This window comes from Silene latifolia, chromosome 4 (assembly GCF_048544455.1).
Source record: "Silene latifolia isolate original U9 population chromosome 4, ASM4854445v1, whole genome shotgun sequence".
In the NCBI taxonomy this organism is placed as follows: Eukaryota; Viridiplantae; Streptophyta; class Magnoliopsida; order Caryophyllales; family Caryophyllaceae; genus Silene; species Silene latifolia.
This window is the reverse complement of record NC_133529.1, coordinates 24,310,543-24,333,352: the sequence shown is the minus strand read 5'-3', so window position 1 is coordinate 24,333,352 and position 22,810 is coordinate 24,310,543. Positions and strand designations below refer to the sequence as shown.

Sequence of the window (22,810 nt, the reverse complement as noted above, 5' to 3'; positions counted from 1 at the left end):
GAAAAGTGCAAATAAACTTTAGAAAAAGAAAAATTGGATAAAACATTCTACTCATCAATTTATTTTTGTTCTCTCCAAAAATGTTCAAATACAAGTGTTTATTTAACTATCTTCCAACCTCTATTCCGTACAATGGATTTACTTGACATGGTAGCTTGTTACAACGACGCCGCTTGGCTATTCTTTCCTTGCAGGGGCATCCCTTGCTCACTCCTGCTGAATCGAAAAATTTATCCTCGAAACATGAGCAATTAAAGCCAGCTGACATCACTAAACTCGAATCTACTAAAGAACACAGTACTAAACTTGGCTAATCAACAAAACATGATAAGTTTCCGGCTACACTTGAATAGGAGGACCACAATATGTGCCAGAGCGCATATACACATTTGGGGCTTCTATCTCAGCAAGCCATGCATATTCGTCATCATTACCATCGATAGCTCCATCATTAGCTAAACAAGAACAATATATGGGTTAAGAATTGACAATAGCAATGGGCTGACAGCATTAGGAGAACATGGGAGTAACTTACGAAAGCTTGAATAGGGATAATCGTGATAATAGGTGCATTTCCTGCCTGCATCTTCATCATAAGGCGGTGTGAGAATATCAAGGATAGCACATGGAGTGACTGCCGTGAAGCAATGCACATTTCCACCACTTGTGGGATATAAAACTCTGGTCCCACAGGGTGCTGTTATTACTTTGTCTACTGTCAATCTCGCCAGCCTCACTGAAACGGGGTATCATTTCAGAAAGTATATAGAAGATGTAGATACTTCAGCAACACTTTGTTTAGATATGCAGGTTCAGGGAAAAAGAAAGAGGACAGTCTTTTATGAAACCAACCCAAGTACTTGTGTATTCCTTAAAATATATGGTTAATTCACTTAATTAATTTGTCGTACATGTAAGAGCATCTTATCTTGGAAAGTGCGGATACAAAGGATAAATGACCATGGCCTAACCAGTTACCTTCTAAGCCCTTGGTCTCTAATGGAGAGGAATCTAGAAGGGTAAGACGTTTCAGATACAAAAATAAACTGCAACTGTTGGACAAGTAGCTGAATACCAAAACTAAATGGAAAGAATCCTGGATACGGTGGTTCTAAACTAGAACAGATTACAGAAATCTCTTAAATCCTTAAACAGCTAATCTTGTCTTGCCGCTAGGCCGTTTGACCTAACCCTGCTTTTACATAGATCATCTGGTTTTCGAGAGCATGCAATTCAAGAGTGTGATTCTCCAAGCTTAACTTAATTTTTTTTTTCACACTCTCCTCTACAGCCTGACACTTGCTCAACCACAAGTCACCACACCCACAGCACTTACCTTTTAATAAAACTGATTACCACTTAAAAAAGAACCGCACATAGTGTAAAGTGAAGCATCTTGAGTAAAATTTTAAAATTGCTTGATTTCAGTTTCTGACTCTAGAGTGCTGAGACTCTGAGAGTCAGTCTAGCATAAGCTACATGCCTATACCAGTAGTATTCCTATGCCTCTAATAGTTTCACCTGAACCAAGCTCAGAAAAGCGCAGGAATAGCTAAAACTCGGTTTCTAATTTCAATCTAGCTTCAGCAAAGCGAAAAAAAAAAGCCTCACATGAAAAGTCATGGTTTAAATACTACTTCTTGAATTAAAAGATTTACCAATACCTGCAATAATTAATTAACTCAAAAACATACCTTGGGAGTACTCAGATACGTTGCTTTTTATAACCTTTGAGGGTTCAACCCAGTCATAGGCTTTCACGTGCAATGATCCGTACAGAATTTTGCTGAAGACAGTCATCCCAGGATGATCATGGAGAGGGATGACAGCGGATGTGGGGAAGCAAAATATGCACATCTGATGATTATATCAAGAGCACACTGCTGGTCAGAAATTGAGATGATAGAACTAATTAAAATATTGACGTGAATAAGATGGACACTGATAAAAAGTATGAAATGATGGAAGCAACATATTAGAAAGTTTGTTTCGGTAAAGAAAATAACAAAAGACGTTTTGTTTGTTCCTTTAGTCTTGCTGATTTATTACTTGTACTCTTGATCTTTATGACACTGTGAACCTATTATGGAAGACTCTCTGTGCAGGATTATGTGACCAACCCTCATTGAGGCAGACTGATAAGACAAAGAAGTGAAGAACACATGATGTCAACTTTCTTAGATAGCGAATTTGCTAGTGCTGGACTTCACTAAACATCATTGAAGGCCCTAAACAAGGATGGGCTGAAAGAAGCAGCCTCGTTTTGCAACACATGAGGGTTTCCCAATCCCATCATACAACACCAGGAATAAATCTGGATATCGGAAGCCAAGCTGAAAAGTGAGGATGGCCTTACTTTTCACCAAATGTTCTGGGGTCCCTACTTTGGTTCTCCATTTAAGAGTCCATTATCCCCACGTTACTCTCTTTCAAGGCACCTCTGCAGGCTCTGCTTACTTAAATGCACAGGTTTAACACTTGCTTCTAGAGTACAAACTTAACATTCATCTTTATTCATACTTTGAACGGTGAAGCTAAATTCATTATTTTCATACTTCCCCAATCATCTTGCTCACTAAAAAACTGTATGTGACTTTGCGTCTCTACTTCACTATGCATAAATGGACACCCACACACACACACACACACACAAAAAACATCTTGGCACCAATGTTTTCACTATAAGAACCCCCAACATCCATCCATGTTTTTCTCAATTGTCCAACCTAACCATGAATGGGTAAAATATACGGGCGTTCTTAGACCTGTTCTCTTTATAAGTCAAAAGGAGTCTGTCTCTAAACATACTTTGTTTCTTAGGCATGAAACCCCTATGCTAATATTTATGACCTGCCACAAATAGAACATTTTCCTTCTTTGATATCACTAACCCTACCCCTTTAAAGTATTCAAAGAGAAATTGATAGCTTAGTTTCAGAAGGCGCAAGGCGCACTGCGGCGATGGGGTCCCAAGGGGCTGAGGCGCAAGGCGCGAGGTGATGACGCGCGCCTTTTGCACACGAGGCGCACTGATTTTAGAAGAACATCCATATTTTACAATCAAATTTTGTGCGAAAATAATCCCTTTTTTTGTTTTAAAGCGGGCGAACATGTACTTTAAAAGTGAAAATTAAGGATAAGGGGGAGAAAACAATGGTAAAATAAAAGAATTTGGAAAAAAAATATGGAATTGCACACTAATGGTAATGATATAAGGTACACTCGACAAATTTCGGAAATTTTAACTAAAAATTCTGAAAATTTAATCCGCCGGGGGCGAGCCCCCTTGTTCCATACACACACACATCCCCCCCCCCCCCCACACACCACCACCACCACCCACCCACCCACACACACACACCAAGCTCGACCACTCGTCAGATAGAAAAAAGCTCTATGAAGAAAGAGCACAGAACTTTCAGAAAAGTAGAAAACTCTGATGAATCTATCAATGATTTCTACACCAACAGCACAGTACATTAGAAAAAATAAAAAAGTAATTCAGTAAACACCAACAATAAACATACATCCTTACCGTAAAACTGTCACACTCATGGATATCTAAATATGTTATCGGCTGAGCCCAACGAGCTACTCGATTGAATGGATTCAATGCAGATAGACCATACCCACGGTCATCATCCACATTGTCCTCTCTAAGACCAACATTTTTTGGACTTATGGTGTCTGCAAAATAGAGAATCATTAAATCAAACCAAGTCATGATATATAAAGACCAGATCCTTGTTTGGAAGGGTGGATTGGAGGGAAAGGGAGGCGAAGCAGGCAATTTCGCACAGTTTCTAAAATGTTGAGTGTCACATACACCTCACACTAATTTTCAACAAGGATTCAGTGCATCACTCACAAAAGCAGTCTGCGTGCATAATACCTTTTTTCCGTAAAACCTGATTAATTGAACAGCATGTTCTCGATGGTTGAACACCCTACATATCTCGATAGGCCCATACCCATCTTCACTAACAATTCAGTATCTTACAGACTGAGATCCTATTCTCCCTTCAACAATCATTATATACCATGATACAATCCACATTTTCAAATCAAGAGACTAATCACACCTAAAACTAGTAAAAGATAGCAACTTGGGCACAAATTTAACCCTTTCAGACAAACCCACACACTCTTCATGTAAACTACAGAATACCCAATTGCAGAAACATAACAATATCGTGGCTTTTCTATTTCACTTAGATTAATGTTTTGTTATTCATAGGAGTACTGTCCATTTCAACTTTTTCATTAATTGGGGAGTATAGTGAGGTGGTATACCCAAAAATTTGTACTTTTGACAACAAAAAGATTAAAAAAGCGAAATCTTAGTTAATCAAAGAATACCCAATTGCAGAAACATAAATTCTTAACCGAATGAAAATGCGTCTTTTCTATGTCACTTAGATTATGTTTTGTTATTCATGGGCTGCATTGAGTACGATGACGTGGTACACCCGAGAAATTCTCCTTTTGAAAGCACCAAAGATTAAAAAGGGAAATTCTAATTAATCAACCAAGTATAAAAGTGAAAATTGAAGTGTAAACAAATTGAAAAGGGATACAAACCTAAGAGAGAGGAAAGTTTATGTACAGTAGGAGGAGGAGGTGGAAGATTGGCAAGGGGAGTGAGCGTCTTCTTGCAAAGCTCGTATATGGTTTGAAGTGTTGAGGACTTGCTCGTCATATCGTTTGGCTATGTCGTCCAACTAACCCCCCCACCTTCTATCTCAATTCCTTTTTGTTCACAGACTCAGATTATATCCCAATTAGATACTCCCTCCGTTTCGTATTATATTTATTCCAAAAATCAAATTGATGAATTAATTCACTGATGGCCGGTTATCCAAAGTCGAGTCAGGGTGTTAATGAGACGAGATAACTTGTGAGCAAATCAAGCTCGGCTCGGTCAAAGCTCAACTTATGAGAGTTTGGCTCGATCTCGGTCTCGGCTCGATAATTTAACGAGTCAAGACGAGTTAGCGTTGGCTTGGCTCTAAAGCTTGCAAACTGCCCGAACTTGTCCACAATATTCTCCACAAGGACAATAACCTACCCTAATACAGTAATACCTTATCTAGTGAAAATTGACCACGTTATCCTACCACTTATCTAATGAGAATGTCAAAATTGACCATATTTTCCATAAACAATATTCTATGTTAGTCGTTTATTTTATGACAACAATATGTAAAGCTCGTAAACGTCACTAGTAAGACCAGAGACGTAGTCAGGATAGAATAAGAGGTGGGGCTGAATTTTAAGCGTTACTCCGAAAGTTTCATATTGTAGTCAGAGATACGTTTTTAAGAGCGAAATATTTAATAGTACGACTACCGATCCTCTTCTATAATGCTTAATTTTTTAATTTTCTACCCGGGCCCGGCCTATTTCGGCCATAACATAGCTACGTCCCTGAGTAAAACGGGTTGAAACAAAAATGAACCACAAGGACAATAACCTACCCTAATACCTAGTGTTTGACCTATCAAGTAGGTTCAAAAACATCAAAAGACAACTTTACATAAATCAAAAAAGTTCAAGACACACAAAAAGGTCCAAACAAACCAAAGCATCATTTTTGATTTGGTTTGTAATGACCTCAAAATCACTAAAATCCACCATTTAATATTGCTTAATCTCAATCTTTAACACTAAAATACTCTCCTATAAACTCAATATAAACTAGATAATTGGACCCCACGACTAATCACAGACCAATTTCAGTAAGCATTTCATTTGACCGTTACAAACATTCAAAAAACCCACGTTTCACCCACTCTTTATCTTTATTTTCTCACACATTTTTGTTCAGAAAAATTCACAAAATTTCCATAAAGATTGAAACTTTGACAGATTTTCCATCTGGGTTTTCAAGAAAAATCAAAAGGGTATGTTTAGATTTTGAAAAAAATCAATCAAATTAAAGAAATGCCAGTGTCAACAAGGTCTCAAATTTTGATCAATGAAGATGTATATGGAGGAGGATCAAGAACAAGAACACCAGATAAATTAGAGAATACAAATGTAGCTCTTTCGGTTCGGAACCCACATTCCGGTTTGAAAGAGAAGCTCAAATCTCTAACTGTTTTGTATGAGCAGCAAAAATTAGCATCACTTGGTGCAAGAATTCAAAACCTCAAATCCCAGGATCCTAAAACCCCACCAATTTCAGCTTTAGATAGAAATGGATCAATAAAAAATCCCGATTTTGATTCAAGAATTCACCAATTTGCACAAATCCCACCTCAATTTGATCGAAACGGGTCATTTAAAAAACCCGAAAATGATCCAAGTTTTGGAACAAACAATAATGCTGTTACACCAATTGAGAAAATCCCTGAAAAGGAGAATGTAGGGTTTAATTACCCGAGAAAGACGCCAGTTTCGAGCACGGTAGCGAGGAAATTGTCATTAGGATCACAGTTAGATGGAAGAGGGTTTCGAGGAGGGCGAAAACCGGGTCAAGAAATGGATCCCCTGTTTGAGAGGCAGAGAAATAGTAGTAGGATAATGGTGTTTGTTAGACTTAGGCCTATGATGAAGAAGGAAAAAGATGCCGGGTCTCGGAGTTGTATTCGGATAGTTAATCGGAGAGATGTTTACTTGACGGAATTCGCTTCGGAGAATGATTACTTGAGGTTGAAGAGATTGAGGGGAAGACATTTTACCTTTGATTCTTCTTTTACTGAGTCTGCTACTCAGGTTGAAGTTTATTCTACAACGTGAGTACTTTTTAGCATTTCTGTTAATTTCATTGATTACTGTCGATAGTGCATTTTCGGTCTTGCTATGTGTTTCGAGTAATTTTGTATCGAGTAAACGTTAATTAGGATGTTAATATGACGAAATATGTCCCGATATTTAAATTTACTATGCCGAACAATACAATTAAAATTTTCGTATTAGATTATCAACATGCGAACCATGTTTGCTTATGATTGCTCAATTTTTCATATTGTTTTGTTAAATATGGAGTATCAATCATTTGAGAGAATTACTTTGACTTTGACTATTTGCAATCTATCAGTTAGATTTTACTATGAGTAAAAACAATTTACTATGAGTCTATAGTAAATATGAATTATACTCGAGTTTTAGGCCTTAGGCGAGAACTTTTGAGACGTTGTGTATAGTGTTATTGTTGTAGTAAGATGATTGGCTACTTTGTAGTAGTACTGCTAAAAAGGGAGGTTTGAGTAACAATGAGATTGAACTTAGTTGAATTTTCAGGACGGCGGATCTGGTGGAAGCTGTGTTACAAGGGAGGAACGGGTCAGTATTCTGTTATGGGGCGACAGGAGCAGGAAAAACATACACAATGCTTGGTACAGTGGGGAATCCAGGGGTTATGGTGTTGGCAATTAAAGATTTGTATACCAAGATTAGGCAAAGAAGTTTTGAAGGCCACCATACGGTCCATCTGTCTTATCTTGAGGTTTATAATGAGACGGTCAAGGATTTGCTCTCCCCTGGAAGGCCTTTAGTCCTTAGAGAAGATAAACAGGTACTTTCAGAAATCAGAATTGCATCTAAGATTTGCATTTCTGCAGTGTGAAATAGCAGTTGTTTATTGAGCACAGTCTTTCTGATAAGTTTTCCATTTCCAATGGGGCCACAGAATCATTTTCTCTATGACAACTAGTGTAGCTCGTAAAGTCATTGAGCTATACTCATGACACGGGTCGGTCAAACCATGACTTCGTTTACACCAAAACAAGTTAAACAAAGGGCACACTAAAACATCAATGCTTTGATTATCCTGAAATAGTAAAACATCAATGCTTTGTTTAACATAGGGGTAAGTAAAGGTGTATGTCCGACCCCCTAACTCCACCATAGGCAATAGCCATTGAGATACTAGGATCTGATTCATCTGAAGCTGCTTATACCGACCCTCCTTTCCTTGTCGTAGCCCCTATAGGCAAAGAAGTAATATTGTTGTTATCTCTAGTGCCGTGTCTCGGTTAAAAAGCATATGTTATGTTAGTATAATTGTATAAGAAGATCTATGAGTTGGGTGACAAACTAAGATATATCTGGTATTACTTCCTTCAGGGAATTATGGCTGCAGGTTTATCACAATATAGAGCTTATTCTACTGATGAGGTGATTTCTTTTCCTACTTTGGCAACTCTATTTGTTTGCTTGTCAATAAATTAAAGATTGCCTTAGATTGTGTTCATATGCATTCAAATGTTTTCAGGTTATGGCATTACTTCATCAAGGGAATAAGAACAGAACTACTGAACCAACTCGAGCTAACGAAACATCTTCCAGGTCCCATGCTATTCTTCAGGTAACTACTTCAGAGTTGTGGTGATGAACTGATGGTACTAAAGCAAAAAAAAAAATCCTTGATAGAAGCCTTTTTTAGTGATGGAAATTTTTGCCCCCCTAACCGCAAATCCTGGCTCTACCGCTGCTCATGATCTACGTGTCCCTGTGACTCCCTTTACAAATTACAACTACAATAACATCACTACCTCAATAGCTAAGAACTCCTGTAAATGGTGGAGTAAGTGGGGATAGCATGTACATTGTAAAGTGCTTATGCCGGTTTTATTACCTCAAAAAGACTATTCACAGATGACCAATAACTAGAAGTGTGTCGAAGAATTCACAGTAAAAGAAGGCACAAGAATTTTAGTAATAAATATTTTCCTTTATTCCGTCATAATCCAAAATGGAAGAATTATGAATCTTTGTTTCTGTTGGATTTTTAACAATGGCTGACTAAGTGAGCCATAATACTATCCAGGTTATGGTAGAATATCAAACTAGAGATGCTTCTATGAACTTGGTGAATCGAGTAGGAAAGCTATCCTTGATTGATCTAGCAGGGTCCGAGAGAGCCTTGGCTACAGATCAGAGAACAGTGAGGTCAATGGAAGGTGCCAACATAAACCGGTCTCTTCTTGCACTAAGCAGCTGCATTAATGCCCTAGTTGAAGGGAAAAAGCATATACCTTACAGGAATTCCAAGCTAACTCAGCTGCTTAAGGACTCTCTCGGTGGAGCTTGTAACACAGTGATGATTGCCAATATCAGCCCTAGCAACTTCACTTTCGGAGAAACACAAAACACCCTCCACTGGGCTGATCGAGCCAAGGAGATTCGAAACAAGGTACAGTATTGTACTCTTTAGCTGTTTTACCAACCTGAATTTTTAAGCACAAATCCCTTTTGCATCAGTATTGCTAGACCTGGCCTGAATGTTAGTTAGACCGGAACAAAACAATGCGAGTTGATCCAGCTAAAAAAAATGACTCGATCCAAGACCATTCAACTGAAAACTATCCAATCTGGAAAACCCAAAATGGCAAATTTGAAATAACATTTAAATTTTTCGGAACAGCATATCAAATCAACCTTGATAGCCATGACTTGAAACAACCCGATTCAGACCCGAGTAACTCAGGTGGTAATTAGCGACCCAAAAAACGAGCAGACCAAAGTTACCAATTTGCCAGGTCTCTTCTGACTCAATTTTCCTTGTGAAAGTGCAGGCATATGAGACAAACGAAGAGCTAGTGCAAGCTCCAGAATCAGTTGCTGAGCAGGCTAAACTGTTACTTCAAGTACAGAAAGAAAACCGAGAGCTTCGAGTTCAGCTGGCAAAGCAACAACAGAAACTACAAACTCTACAAGCTCAGTCATTGGCTGCAAACAACTCACCAACGCTTTCAATCAGCTCCATAGTATCTCCTCCTCCCTCATCCTACAAATCAAATGACAATAGAAAGCCGAAACTTTCCCTGTTAGGTACACCAGAACAAAACAAAAAGAAAGGACCTGAAGAGACCGTAAGGGAGCTGCAATTGGTCGTAAAAACGTTAGAGGGAGCAATCGAAAGAATGAAAAGAGAACACTCGTCACAGATGAAGAAAAAGGATGACAAAATTCGGGAGTTAATGTCAAAATCATCTAAAGGGGTTAGAACAGGAGGAGATGAAGGGTTAAAAATGTTTGTTCCGAAAGCAAGTGTTAAACCTAAGATAGCAGGAGGCACAAAAACTGCTGCTCACAGGTTTCAGTCTCCTCTAGCGATGAATAAAAAAAGGAGTTTCTGGGATATAACTACTGCACATAGCCCTTCCGTCACAGCTGTAAACGGAAGAAAGACAAGAAGCCATGTCAATGCTGACCCTGCTGCCCCACCTTCCATGCTTCTTCAGGTAATATTTTCCCATTTTTCTGTAATCTACATGTTTTGAGGCAATAAAAGAGATCTGTTGGAGTCATTATTGATGATAAAAGGTCACTAATAATAGGGTCATAAGTCATAACTAAGTAAAAGAGTTGGGTTCTTGATGCATGATTTCCCTGTGTTATACTGTCATGCATTAGAACTCTAGTCTCTTTCGGCAATAGACATTAGTTATTTTTTTCCTTGTTCTGTTACTGATGCAGCTTGCACATCCATGTTTCTGGTCCGTTATGATCCTTGGACCACTCATCGCCAATTACATCCTTCAGCCAGGTTTTACCCGGAATAGAATTAGTCCTTTCAGGCAGTGAGGAACGGAAAGATGGTAAATGATCACGAAAACAAGAAACAGAAATACACTTCAAATCTCAATGTATTTTTGATCTCAAGGCCATTGGAAGATTGCACAAAAGGCTAAGCAGCTCTTACAGAAGATTGCCTTGAAGGGAAGAAGGTTGCACAGAAGGCCGAGTGAGCAATCTAGTACTCCTTCCGTCCCAATCATTTGTTTACATTTGATTAAAATACCCCTCACAAAGAATAAAAAGGGAACAAATGAATGGGACGGAGGGAGTATCTTTCAGGTTTCAGCGGCAACTGAGGGAATGATAGTTCTTTTGTGTGATTATGTATGCCCTTTCTAGTCTAGGAAGCTATGTTTTTATCCAGCTCCAGATTAGTTGGGCCAGGAAGATTTCAGGTTGAAATCATACCCTTTTTTCATATCTTTGGTTTTTTCGGAATGTTTTAAGAGTAGGCATATTTCCACGGAAATAATACCCATTCTACCAGTAACTCAACTGGTGCATGTATTCATTTATCCCGCGGAACCAGCATATACTCCCAGTGGAAATACGAGTTCCCTATATTAAAAGTCCGATTTTTACAAAAGCTATATATGCAAAAGATTGATCAATCTCCATAGATTAACTAAATACTGCGCCTTTTCATCTTCTATATAGCATGGCAACTCCTACAAAAGTACTGACATAAACATCAGTTGCTAGAACCATGCTGTCACCTTTTATATAGCATTGTCACAAACTGGTTTAATACCATGGTTGTGAGTTTGTGACTGACAGAAAACAGAATTTTCGGCGTCTTATTTTGAATTTCACATAATCCAATTATCTGAAATCTCACACTCTTTACAAAATCCCTTGCTGAATATGACAAGTTCTAGGAAATCGGAGAATTCTAATTTCTAAGTAACATGTTACATGTATGTGAATGGTTGTGATCATCAAGTATGATCAAATCACCTTAAGCAGTGGCGGAGCCAGGATATTTCGTTTGGGGTTGGGGTTCGGAAATTTCCCATTGTTTAGGGAGCGGGCTCCTGCTAGTCACATGAATAAGCAATAAGAAAAAGTTGCACCAAAATGAAAAGACCATGATCATAGCCATATGATAAATCAAAGATCAATGAAGTAGCCATTTACAAAAAAAATGAAGATCAAACAAACCCAAAAGTGGAAATCTGGAAACAAGGGTGCTATGAGACAGGCAAACCAAGAAAATCAGCAGCAGATTTAGCCATAATGGAAGCAAACTCATTAAAATCAATAACACCATCTCCATCTGTATCAGCCTCATTGATCATTTGTGTCAATTCTTTATACGTCAAAGGTTGTCCCATCTTAGCCATGGCACCAGCCAACTCAGCAGCAGTAATAACACCATTACCATCGCGATCAAACGTCTTAAAAACCTCAGCTAGATGGCCTTGGTTAGCAATTATTTGTTCTGTCATTTCAGGTAATATGGCAGGTACCAATTCCTCAAATTCTATTGATCCGTTACCGTTTTGGTCCATGCTGGCTAACATTGTATGAAGCTGATCACCTGAGGGTTTGAGACCGAGGGACCGCAGCAATGCAGCTAGCTCTAACATTGTTATGCTGCCATCTGCATCCATGTCAAACCGCGTGAATATTTGTCTTAGTTGGTTCATTTGGTCCCCCGCTAACGCCTCCATTGTAACGACAACGACACAATGTTAGAGAGGCTGCCCTAAGGGGGAAGATGGGAGGGAAATGGAGGGAGAAATAGAGATGGAGAAGGGAAAATGGAAGGTGGTTGTTTAAGGGCAATGAGGTGGTGTAATGTGTATGTATTTTTTTGTATTGAAATGGTGAGATTATGTAACGTAGTTGTTATAGTATATATAGTGATGTTAGATCAAGAAACGCGTCGGTGCTCTTTTAAGTTGCCTTCATTATGATTTATGATATCCGTTTTTATTTGTTTTAAAGTAGATCTGTCGAAACTTATCCCATTTAAATAGCTCAACTTGAATTGATCTCATTTGGACTGATTAATAGGGAATATCTTAATATCGCACCAAAAATAAAATAAGAATATCTTAATAGACAATCAAATTTTGACCTGAAATGCAAACAAATAGGATAATTAGGAATATGTCGGAGACAGATATTTATATTGTGTGATTAGAAAAGCGATCTATTTCGATAGGTGTATATCTGATATATCAAACACCTCGAATAGATACGAATTATACGAACGATAATATTTCCCAATCTCGATTATAAGCTTTATTTCCCAAATCTTGATTCTAATACGTACGTGCTTGATTTCGATGGACAAACATGTTGCTTGCCCATACAACACTAATTGAGTAACTCGATAACATACATGAAACTGGTTTACAATTGCAGTGACTCGAATGAACATATATACTAAAATGCAAGCATATCCGAGCTTATCAAAATGAATCATAAATCTTACAGATTATAGGCCATCTATTCTAACAATACCAACAATTTACTCATATACTCATATGGTATGGTGCCGTATGCTATATTCCCTCCGTCCTAATTATTTCTTAACTTTGATTACAATACACCTCACAAAAAAATAAAAAAAAAAGTTAAATAAATAATCGGGACATGGAGAATACAATATATAATTTCATCCATAGACAATATTAGGCCAAGCATCCAGACCTTAGCTAGCTTTGCCTCTCCTAATTAGTTACCACCGTAGCCTCTCTCATCAGGTAGGTGAGGAGCAGCCGAGCCATCCAAAGGCCGGCGACAACTTCGGCTAAACCACCCAAAACAACACCCTCTTCGCTTATTAATGCTCTCTAGAGGTGTCTCTTCCTTACCAATCCAATACCTACCCACAATACACGATATTATTGAAAGAATGGCTAAAACCGAAATGACCCCGAAAAACGGACCTATCGATCCGCTATTGTTGTTATGGTTGTTGTTATTGTTGTTGGTATGCCATGAATTAGTTGGCACATTTTGTGATGAGTATGGGACTTGTTCTTGGAATTGTGGTGGTGATTGTTGGTAATTTGGTAATAATGTTGTTGTAGCCATTTTTATTTGGTTATTTAAGCATCTAAGCAAAGAATTCTTACATATTTATATGAGATTTAGATCAAATAGAAAATACTCTTTTAGTAGACCTTTGGTTGTATTTGTACACTTTAACTTTACCAAGGGAGTGGAACATCACATGAACATGCAAAAGTTTTGCTTAGGGTTCTTTGTTTTTATGCTTTTTGATAGAAAAAATACATCATGAATTCTTATGCTTTTTTGACTTATAGGACTAGGGGTGTTAATGAGACGAAACAGCTCGCGAGCAATTCGAGATCGGCTCGATCAAAGTTTGGTCAAAGCTCCGCTCGTGCGAGATTATATAAGATATTGATCATATTTTATAAAAATATTTTATCATGATTATATATTTGTATCACATATATCAAATGTCTCACCGATTTACCAAATATTTTATGTTTAACCTTCAAGCCTTGTTACTGAAAATATCGGAAGAAAAAAAATCAAAAAAAATTAACCATTATATATAGGCTCAATTTGAGCTCGAGTTTGGTTCGAGCTCGCGTTAAAGCTCGCAAGCTTGATAACGAGCACATTTTTTACAAGCTCGGGTAAGCTCGAGATCGGCTCGAGATCGAGTTTTGGTTCTTGAGCACAAGCCGAGCAAGGCCAAGCTCGGGCTCGGCTCGGCTCGTTAGCACCCCAATATAGGACTATCAATCGATGTAAAATATTATATTCTCATTCTTTTTCATTATACTCGTTGAACCGCGCGCGGTTCAGTCCAATTAACACGATAAACATCAGATCAATATAAATCATTTGGAGAATTTTTTTCCAAAATGGGGCTCAAACACAAAAAAAAAAAAATTAACAAAATGGGTTGAATTCCAAAGTATTTACCTAAAATGGGTCCATGTAGGATCGATTTTACGAAGCTGAGTGAAGGGGTCAAGTCGCTTGCGCGGAGGATGACTTTAAGTCAAATCTCTCTCCCGGAGGGCGACTTGGTTCGCTGACAATATTCACACCAAATATCCCCTTCCTCCTCATCAGTCATGTCGTTCATTCTCAAATTAAAAAATAAAATAAAAAATTCAGAACCCTAAAATTAACATACTCGATTTTTGCTAAAAAAAACCCTCTCAAATCAACCAATTATTCTAAATTAAAACTCAAATGATTAGTCTCTAGGCAATATCAAACAAGTATTTGGGTCTTTCTTGTTCAATCTCTATTGAAATCCAACTTTCAACATGTTTGGTAAAACTAACTGAAAAGGTAGCTGAAAACTGAAAAGATAGCTGAAACCTGAAAAGCTAACGAAACCTGAAAAGCTAACGAAACCTGAAAAGGTAACTGATAAGCTAACTAAAAATTAGAAACTGATAAGGTAGCTGATTAAATAAAAAAATGTTTGACAAACTAACTGAAAAGGTAAATGATTTGATAAAATGACGTAAAAGGATATGATAATAGATTTAAGGGGTAAAAAAGGAAAATCAAATCAAATCAGGTACCTGAAATCTCAAATGCTACTCTAGATAGCATTTCATCTCAAGTAACTTATTTGGTTAAATAAGCTTCTTGTCAAACGCTTATAAAAAAGTAAGTTACCTTAAATTTTGGTCAAATAAGCTACTTTAACAAAATCAGGTACCTGAAATATCTTGCCAAACAGAGCCTTAATGTTGTTGATTTGGTACGTTATTGTTGTTGTTGATGATGATTCTTTATTAGCAAATGGAGGAATGGAAAATCAAATCCTGCTTAGACTGTCCAGATCCAAGATGCTTAGGAGGATGACGACTTGAGCCCAAGTCGCTCGGGGGGCGACGATCTCAGCTCAAATCGCTCTCCGCCTGGGTGACTTGACTTCATATCACAAAGTCCGGGTTTGGCTTCCTTTTAACTCACACCTTGGGTATGGTCGCTGAGCGGGTGAGCGACTTGAATCCAAGCCTAGTTTCGGTGATGACGTGGACCTATTTTAGGTAAATACTTTGAAATCACACCGATTTCGTTAATTTCTTTGTGTTTAAGCACCATTTTGGATTAAAAATCAAAATTATGACCCTCAAAAACTCCAATATTGTTAATAGGGAAGAAAAAAAGTTAGGAACAGGTCTATTTTAGTCACCTAAAGTCATCGATGAAGACATTATTGAATGTAAGACACTTAATGCAAACCACTAAATATCAAGTGAACATGCAAGTTTTTAAGGAACGGTTTTTTAAAATAATGCTAAAAAATAAAAAAATTATCGTTTTGGGTCGGTATTGAAACTATTTGTTGAAATAGTGTCCATGTAGGATTGTCATTTCCAAACCTAATTAACCCACCCCCTAACCAAAATCTCCTCCTCTTTCAACTCTCACCCTTAACAATTTACCCCTTCAACACCTCCGGCTACCCCACCTCCGTCAACTCCATCACCGGCATATCCCCACCATAAAATCCCACCTCCGACCACCCCCGACGTTGTCTAACTCGCTGACCCCCACCACTGATATCACATCTTCTATCGAACCCGACACTGCCCACCCTAACCCATCGGCCACCACCACGACCACCAAACAACATCCCCACCACAGCTCCGTCCCACGACAATTACATGCCGACGAGGCACATTCCCCTTCCACGGTGGTCGAAAATAGAGAGGCATCACTATATAAGGCGGTGAAGGTGACGGTCGCATCATTCGTGGTGTTGTCCTAGATTTAAAAAGTGTTGCGGCGGCAGTATTAGGGTAGCCTTGCTGCTGCGGTGGCTGCATGCTGAAGGTTGTTGATAGGAAGTGATAGACGATCGTTGTGTTCGGGTTGGAGGAGAGAGGGGGTCGGCATTGTTTGGGAGGGGAGTGAATGATGGAGGGGTGGACGGAGTTGGGATTTTATGGTGGAGATATGCCTGAGATGGAGGTACCGGAGGTGGGGTAGCCGGAGGTGTTAAAGGGGTAAACTGTGTAAAGGGTGAGAGTTGAAAGAGAAGGGGATGTTGGGGTAGGGGTGGGTTAATTAGGTTTGGAAATGACAATCCTACATGAACACCACCATTTCAACAAATAGTTTCAATCCCGACCCAAAACGATAAATTTTTTTATTTTTGAGCATTATTTTAAAAAATCGTTCGTTTTTAAGTAAACAACCATTTTTTTTTTTAAAAAAAAAAAAAAACCCCAAAAAAAACTAGTCCTAAATTCAAATAAAAATCAATATAAATCCTAGACACCCATCCCTGGCACCGCCCCCTAAAAGTAATGATAGATCATTCGAAATTTCTTTTGTCACTCAATTTTGTGAGAGCATGTACTTTACATTATTTCAATATACGCTCATTACCGTCAGAAAAAAAAATATACGCTCATAAAGATGAGTGATAGAAGGCATTTTCGAGTAGCGTTAACACTACTCTTATTTCAAACATAATGAAATTTATACATATATTTTTGAAATGGAATATCGTTTGCGACTAAGGCTCTGTTCTTTTGGACTGAAACTGATCTGATCTGAACTGAACTATACTTTTAGGATCTGAACTGAACTAAATTTTTAGGATCTGAACTGAACTGAACTTTTAGAATCTGAACTGAACTGAACTTATAGGATCTGAACTGAATTTATAGGATCTGAACTGAACTAAACTTATAAAATCTTAACTGAACTTAAATTAAGTGACTTTAAGTTCAAAAGAACAAGGCCTTAATCCTAGAACTAGAAACGAGCTATGAAGATCCTTCCATATGGTCAGTTCACGATGCCATGACAAAAGATTAACGGGAAAAGGGGGAACATCAAGCCAAAGAGAGGTGTTATTTTAAGGTGTTGCAAAGTTTAAAGACAAGTCTCCCTTTATTTGCTTAGCCATCAAGGCTTCATTTCAATAGTTGTTAGATTTGTACATGGCTTAGGCTGCGTCATCGGAAAAGAGAGAGTGTCCACTTTACAACTTTAAGCAGATTTCATCCCAAAATCAATGGATTAACTTCGATCGACATGAACGCTAAATAGTGGCCCAATTTTACTTTTCATCAGACAGAAATGTCGTCGCTTTTCGAAGCCGCCTTCGTCTCACAACCCAGGACTAAACATTGGGCTCTAATACCATGTTAGATTTGCACATGGGCCTAGGTCGCGCCCTCGAGAAGGAGAGAGTCTCTACTTTATAAGTCTAAGCAGGTTTTATCCCATAACCAATTGTTAATAGGTAGAGTAATTTCTTAATTTATAAAGTAGATTACACTTCTCTATTCCACCGATATGGAATACCTACATGTAGTTTTCAAAATAGTCAACAAGTGCTAGATTTCAATTTGGTAAGAATTAAGGACTTTTATGAGGGCTTCGTACCAAGTTCTTCTTTTCAGTTAACAATGAAAGATTTTCTTTTACCGATCGGTCGATAGATAGCCAAGAATTATACTTCCTCCATTTTAATTATTTTTATACATTTGTTGAATATATATGAGTAACATTTTAATCAAATATATAGAATTAATTGGAATAAAAAAAGTATACTCTATGTGATAAACCCAATAAAAGTATTCAACATATGGTAAATTGGTAATACGTGTATTTTTTAACTTTATCAACAACCCAATAAAAGTACTCCACATTATTATTATTATTATTATTATTATTATAACAAATTTTTTTGTCTAAAACTGTTTTACAGGAGTGTTATTGTAAAATCAACTTATGGTCATGGGCCACGTCTCGGTCTGTGGATTTTGGGCCACCTACCAATCCGTAGTCGCGGGCCACCAGCAAGCCCAGTCGATCTGTGGACATGCAGCGGTCTTTTGAAAGCCACGCTCGGCGGCGTAAAGATGCTTTCGACCGGATCGTTTTAGATCGGTCGGTTTCGTCTCGGTAAGGGTCTCGAAACGATTAGAAATGTTCGGAGTCGCCACCAAGCATTTGTGGGATGCCTGGAACCCGTTCGAATTCCACTTTATACCTCGGTCAAATCGAAGCACAAAGCAGCGTTTTGACATAGGTACTAAAGATAAGGAAATCGTCCCTCTTTAGCATCCTATCTCTAGAATGACTCTCGTACGCCCTGGATAAGGTCGTCCACTATCCAAAGTTTCTGAGTAAGAGGTGAAGGTACGTATTGGGAAGCCCTTTAATCAGACACCCAATCCCGCCCGCGTTTAGCGGCCTCTACTGATCGATCTTGGTTGGTTGAATGCAAAGGTTGATAAAACGGTTTAAATGCATGAATGCGCATCCAATGATTTAAATCTAACATGTGAGAGCTTTCTAAATCGGTTGATTTAATCCAAGTATCAAGTATAAGATGTCGAGTTGGATTAATGATTGATTTGCATGCAAGACGGAAATTAAACATCCATTTACCGTATTAGGTCTAGGGTGCATAACATGATCCATTTGTCTTAGTAAGGCGTTTTGCAAATATGGTTTGAATAATCGAATAGTCATCTGATCCGTCCTATATCCGGGTCAACCGGAGTCGGGATCGTCCTAGACTAATGCTGGAAGGGAACATGCCCCCGTACTGACGGCTATAAGAGGCGCGGGCCACCGGCGGTGTAAGGGGCCTCCTCGGTTTTGAAAATGAGAAATGGAGAGCCTGTTTGAGGCGCGGGTTAGCCAACGGTTGTATGCCGTGTTCTGACTATTTAGAAAACGTTAAAAAAACGTGTTGAAAATGGGTTTTTGAACCCGGTTTGATTTTGAAAGGGTCGTTTAGACCGCATTTGTCGATTTGAAGAACTAGACTCGAATAATCATCATTATTTGATAATATTCGGTGTCGGGTTCGGTTTGACAAACTTGACATGAATAGCTTTGAAAATGATTATGGACTAATTGTTTTAAGTCCATCTTGAATGTAATTAGTCGGTACTCGTCATCGTACCCGGGTTAAAATCCGGCATGGTATGTAGAACCAAGGATGATTTTGTGTCGGTGACTAATGTGTTTGTTTGAAAATGTAAAGAAATGAAATAAAAGGCTTTAAAATACCTTTTAAATGTCATTAACCAAATATTATCACCGAAACACGGATTTAACCGTCATGGTATGAAGAACCAAGGGTGAAAAATGCTTTATGGTTAAAACATGTGAAATGAAACAAAAAGGTTTCGAAAATACTTGAAATGGTAAAAACCGATTACAAATATAAAAAATGGATTAAGGGAAATGACGAGAACAAACACGGTTGATTTCTGGTCTGAATACTCCATTTAGGCGCGAGCCTGTTGGCGACCCAAGGGGCTTCTACCTCAGACCAAAAATCAGTTTTAGCTCGTTTATTCCATGTTTTGGTTCATGTTATGCATGTTTTAGCATGTTAGAGTCATGAAACAAATGAAAACATAATAAAAGAGGATTTTTACACCCTCATACTTACATGTTTGGTTATGGCGAGTGACCGACGTAAGTGTAACAACTCGTTTGATCGGAAAAAACTCGGTTTAAAACCGTTTTGGTAAGCAAAAAGAGTGTTTTAATGTTTAGTGATGGTGTAGTGGTCAAAGTGGTCGGACAAGTGATTTAATGCACGATGACGGTACCAAACAATGTGTAAGGCTCGTATTTACGATCGGTAGGTCGTAAATACGCGTCGGATTGTGACTTAAGAAGTCGAGTCGAGAATTTTAAGGGAGAAAAGAGGGGGCGGACACTCGCGTAACTCTCAAATGGGTGGCATTTGAGGGGTATTTATAGGAGAATGAGTGGTTGTGTGAGTTTTGAGCGACGTGGCCACAGGCGCTCAAAGAGGCGCGAGCCACGTCGCGGCACTTCGAGTTGTGTTGTCACTATCACAACAAACGCAATCATGATTTGTTCTATCCTAGGTTTTGTAGTCACATGTTTGGTACTTGACCAACATGAATCCGGGAAAACTTAGCATATAAGGTTTGAGATATTTTGGTTTTTGTGTTTGACTCGGTTTGACTCGTTGTTGGAGTCGGGATTTGAATTTTCGAGTCGGTTTTTGGTCCGGTGTCGGTTTTGACTCTAGTTAGTGTCATCGCGACCCCGTCGTCGTGCATTAAACACTCCAGGTATTTTTGAAATGTTTTGAAATGTTTTGTTTTCGAAATCGTTTTAAGTTTTCCGACGTAAAGTTGTACACAAACTGTCGATCAAACTCTGCGATCCCAAAACATGTTGTAGTCCGATAATCATCGGGTGTTTGTTGGAGTCTCAGCAGAGATCTGGGTATCTCTGAGCCCCCACTTTGACTGAGGCTTGGACAGGGCGAAAGTCAAAGTAGAGTCCCCAGGTCAATCGAAGATTACAACCTGAAGACCCAAGCGACGTCGAGGCGGCTCGAAAGGATTCGGGCCAAGGACCTGCCGTCGGGAAGGGCGACGCCAAGGTGACTCGAGGGTACGAGTCAAGGACCTGTCGTCGGGAACAGTTTAGAGTCTGTCGACTGTCCGTGTGGGTCGTTTAAAGTCCATTAGACTACGTACAAAGGCTCGCCAGCCATAAGAAGGAGTCATACCTGAGGCGTCTTCGGATATGTCCTTGCATGGTCGCGGATAAATGCTCGCCAGCTGCGGTGCGTACGTGAGGAGGGCTCGCCAGCCGCGATACGTTGTAAGGCTCGCCAGCCGAGACAAGGAAATGTACCCGAGGCATCTTCGGGATGTGTCCTTGAAAGGGTGCGGACAAAGGCTCGCCAGCCGTGGTGCGTATGTGAGGAGGGCTCGCCAGCCGCGATGCGTTGTAAGGCTCGCCAACCGAGACAAGGAAATGTACCCGAGGCATCTTCGGGATGTGTCCTTGGAAGGGTGCGGACAAAGGCTTGCCAGCCGTGGTGCGTATGTGAGAAGGGCTCGCCAGCCGCGATGCGTTGTAAGGCTCGCCAGCCGAGACAAGGAAATGTGCCCGAGGCATTTTCGGGATCTATCCTTGGAAGGGTGCGGACAAAGGCTCGCCAGCCGTGGTGCGGTCGGTTAATGGACCATGGGAGTAGCCGCGTCGATTGAGCTTGTTTTGAGAATAGCGAACTCATGATGTCGCTGGGGAAATAGTGAGTATGGATTCTCACTATTACTATTTTTGGAATGAGTGGGTTTCGCGAGGAAGCCCCCTGCTGGTATTTGAAGGAATAGTGAATTTGGAATTTTCACCATTCGGTTTGAATTTGCAGTGGCGGTTTTGATCGCCGTTCGTTCTAATTTTGAAGGAAAATAGCAAATTTGAGTTTGCTATAGCGTTTGAAGTGACGGTTTATGTGCCGCCGTTGACATTTGATGGAAATAGTGAATTTGGAATTTTCACCATTGATTGAAGTGACGGTTTATGTGTCGCCGTTGACATTTGATGGAAATAGTGAATTTGGAATTTTCACCATTGATTGAAGTGACGGTTTATGTGCCGCCGTTGACATTTGATGGAAATAGTGAATTTGGAATCTTCACTATTGATTGAAGTGACGGTTTATGTGCCGCCGTTGACATTTGATGGAAATAGCGGTTTTTGAATTTTCGCTGTTATTTTGAAGTTGGAGGAAAATAGCGATTTTGAATTTTCGCTATTGTTTTGAAGTTGGCGGTTTCGATCGCCGTTGTTTGAAATTTTTGAAAATAGCGAATTTGAATTTTCACTATTTGGTTTTGTAATTGAGGAAATGACGACATTCAATATCGTCAACGAAAATTTTGGAATTTGTCATGGGAAATTGGGCCAAAGCCCAAATTTCGCTGAAAAAGAAAGAGGGGGGCCTGGTTTAGGCGCGAGCCATCTGGCGATAGAAGCCGGCTTCCCTATTTTCTGTTAAAAAGATGCGAGGTTGAGCTGCGGATGATTATTCATCTTCAACCTCAAAATCTCGCCAAAATCGCCATTAAAGGACCTTCTAGCTTGCTTTTGCTTGTGCCATTGTCAACAAATGTCATCTCAAGGTAAGTATTTCCTCTTGAATCCTTTCAAATTTGTCGATTTTAGCTTGATTGAATTAGGGCGAAATTTTGCCCTAAAAATCGAATTGGGCGTTTTTGATTGAGCCAATTTCGAGTGAAATTGATGTTTGCATTAGGTTAGAAACCTGTTTAGGAGTATAGGGGTGCTTTTAGTTTGCATTTTGGTCCCCGTTCCCGCTCCCTGTGCTCGAAAAACGTGATTGGGGCGAGAAACCGTCTCATTTCACAATGCCAAGTTTATTTGCTTGGGTAGTGGGTCCCACTAGGTTGCATTGTAGTTGGGAAAACCCGTATTTGCCATCTAAGGACCTTCGTTGGATGTTTGTGGGCAAAATTGAATTTTTGCCTTTTGCGACGGTCTTACG

The 22,810-nt window shown here is 39.2% G+C and overlaps 3 protein-coding genes across 4 annotated transcripts; 1 reads left to right on the top strand and 2 right to left on the bottom strand.

Annotated features, from left to right (window-relative positions):
- Positions 1-33: 33 nt before the first annotated feature.
- Positions 34-4,786, bottom strand: LOC141653285 (plant cysteine oxidase 3). Its single transcript, XM_074461007.1, has 5 exons — positions 4,582-4,786; positions 3,536-3,687; positions 1,695-1,857; positions 536-736; positions 34-455 (listed from the first exon to the last, which is right to left on the bottom strand). Exons 1-5 carry the CDS (start codon positions 4,697-4,699, stop codon positions 340-342), a joined length of 750 nt encoding a protein of 249 aa, XP_074317108.1. The 5' UTR covers positions 4,700-4,786; the 3' UTR covers positions 34-339.
- Positions 4,787-5,714: 928 nt separating this feature from the next.
- On the top strand, positions 5,715-11,113 carry LOC141653282 (kinesin-like protein KIN-8A). 2 transcript variants are annotated; one of them, XM_074461004.1, is made up of 7 exons: positions 5,715-6,737; positions 7,246-7,519; positions 8,071-8,121; positions 8,219-8,311; positions 8,774-9,139; positions 9,522-10,190; positions 10,492-11,113. In XM_074461004.1, the coding sequence occupies exons 1-7, from the start codon at positions 5,944-5,946 to the stop codon at positions 10,531-10,533; spliced, it is 2,289 nt and encodes a 762-aa protein (XP_074317105.1). In that variant the 5' UTR covers positions 5,715-5,943; the 3' UTR covers positions 10,534-11,113. The 2 variants fall into 2 exon arrangements, with proteins under 2 accessions (XP_074317105.1, XP_074317104.1); XM_074461003.1 differs by having other exon boundaries at positions 5,721-6,737; positions 10,426-11,113.
- Positions 11,114-11,596: 483 nt separating this feature from the next.
- On the bottom strand, positions 11,597-12,354 carry LOC141653283 (putative calcium-binding protein CML15). The gene has a single exon (XM_074461005.1). The coding sequence runs from the start codon at positions 12,198-12,200 to the stop codon at positions 11,718-11,720; it is 483 nt and encodes a 160-aa protein (XP_074317106.1). The 5' UTR covers positions 12,201-12,354; the 3' UTR covers positions 11,597-11,717.
- Positions 12,355-22,810: the final 10,456 nt, after the last annotated feature.

Bases quoted from the DNA above. Each gene is read 5' to 3' on its own strand.
- LOC141653282 (XM_074461003.1), top strand. From the start codon at position 5,944: ATGCCAGTGTCAACAAGGTCTCAAATTTTGATCAATGAAGATGTATAT. The intron at 8,122-8,218 runs GTGATTTCTTTT...AAATGTTTTCAG, and splicing joins GAGCTTATTCTACTGATGAG to GTTATGGCATTACTTCATCA. The intron at 8,312-8,773 runs GTAACTACTTCA...AATACTATCCAG, and splicing joins GGTCCCATGCTATTCTTCAG to GTTATGGTAGAATATCAAAC.
- LOC141653283 (XM_074461005.1), bottom strand. From the start codon at position 12,200: ATGGAGGCGTTAGCGGGGGACCAAATGAACCAACTAAGACAAATATTC.
- LOC141653285 (XM_074461007.1), bottom strand. From the start codon at position 4,699: ATGACGAGCAAGTCCTCAACACTTCAAACCATATACGAGCTTTGCAAG. The intron at 3,688-4,581 runs GTTTGTATCCCT...TCTATTTTGCAG, and splicing joins TAAACTTTCCTCTCTCTTAG to ACACCATAAGTCCAAAAAAT. The intron at 737-1,694 runs GTATGTTTTTGA...ACCCCGTTTCAG, and splicing joins CGTATCTGAGTACTCCCAAG to TGAGGCTGGCGAGATTGACA.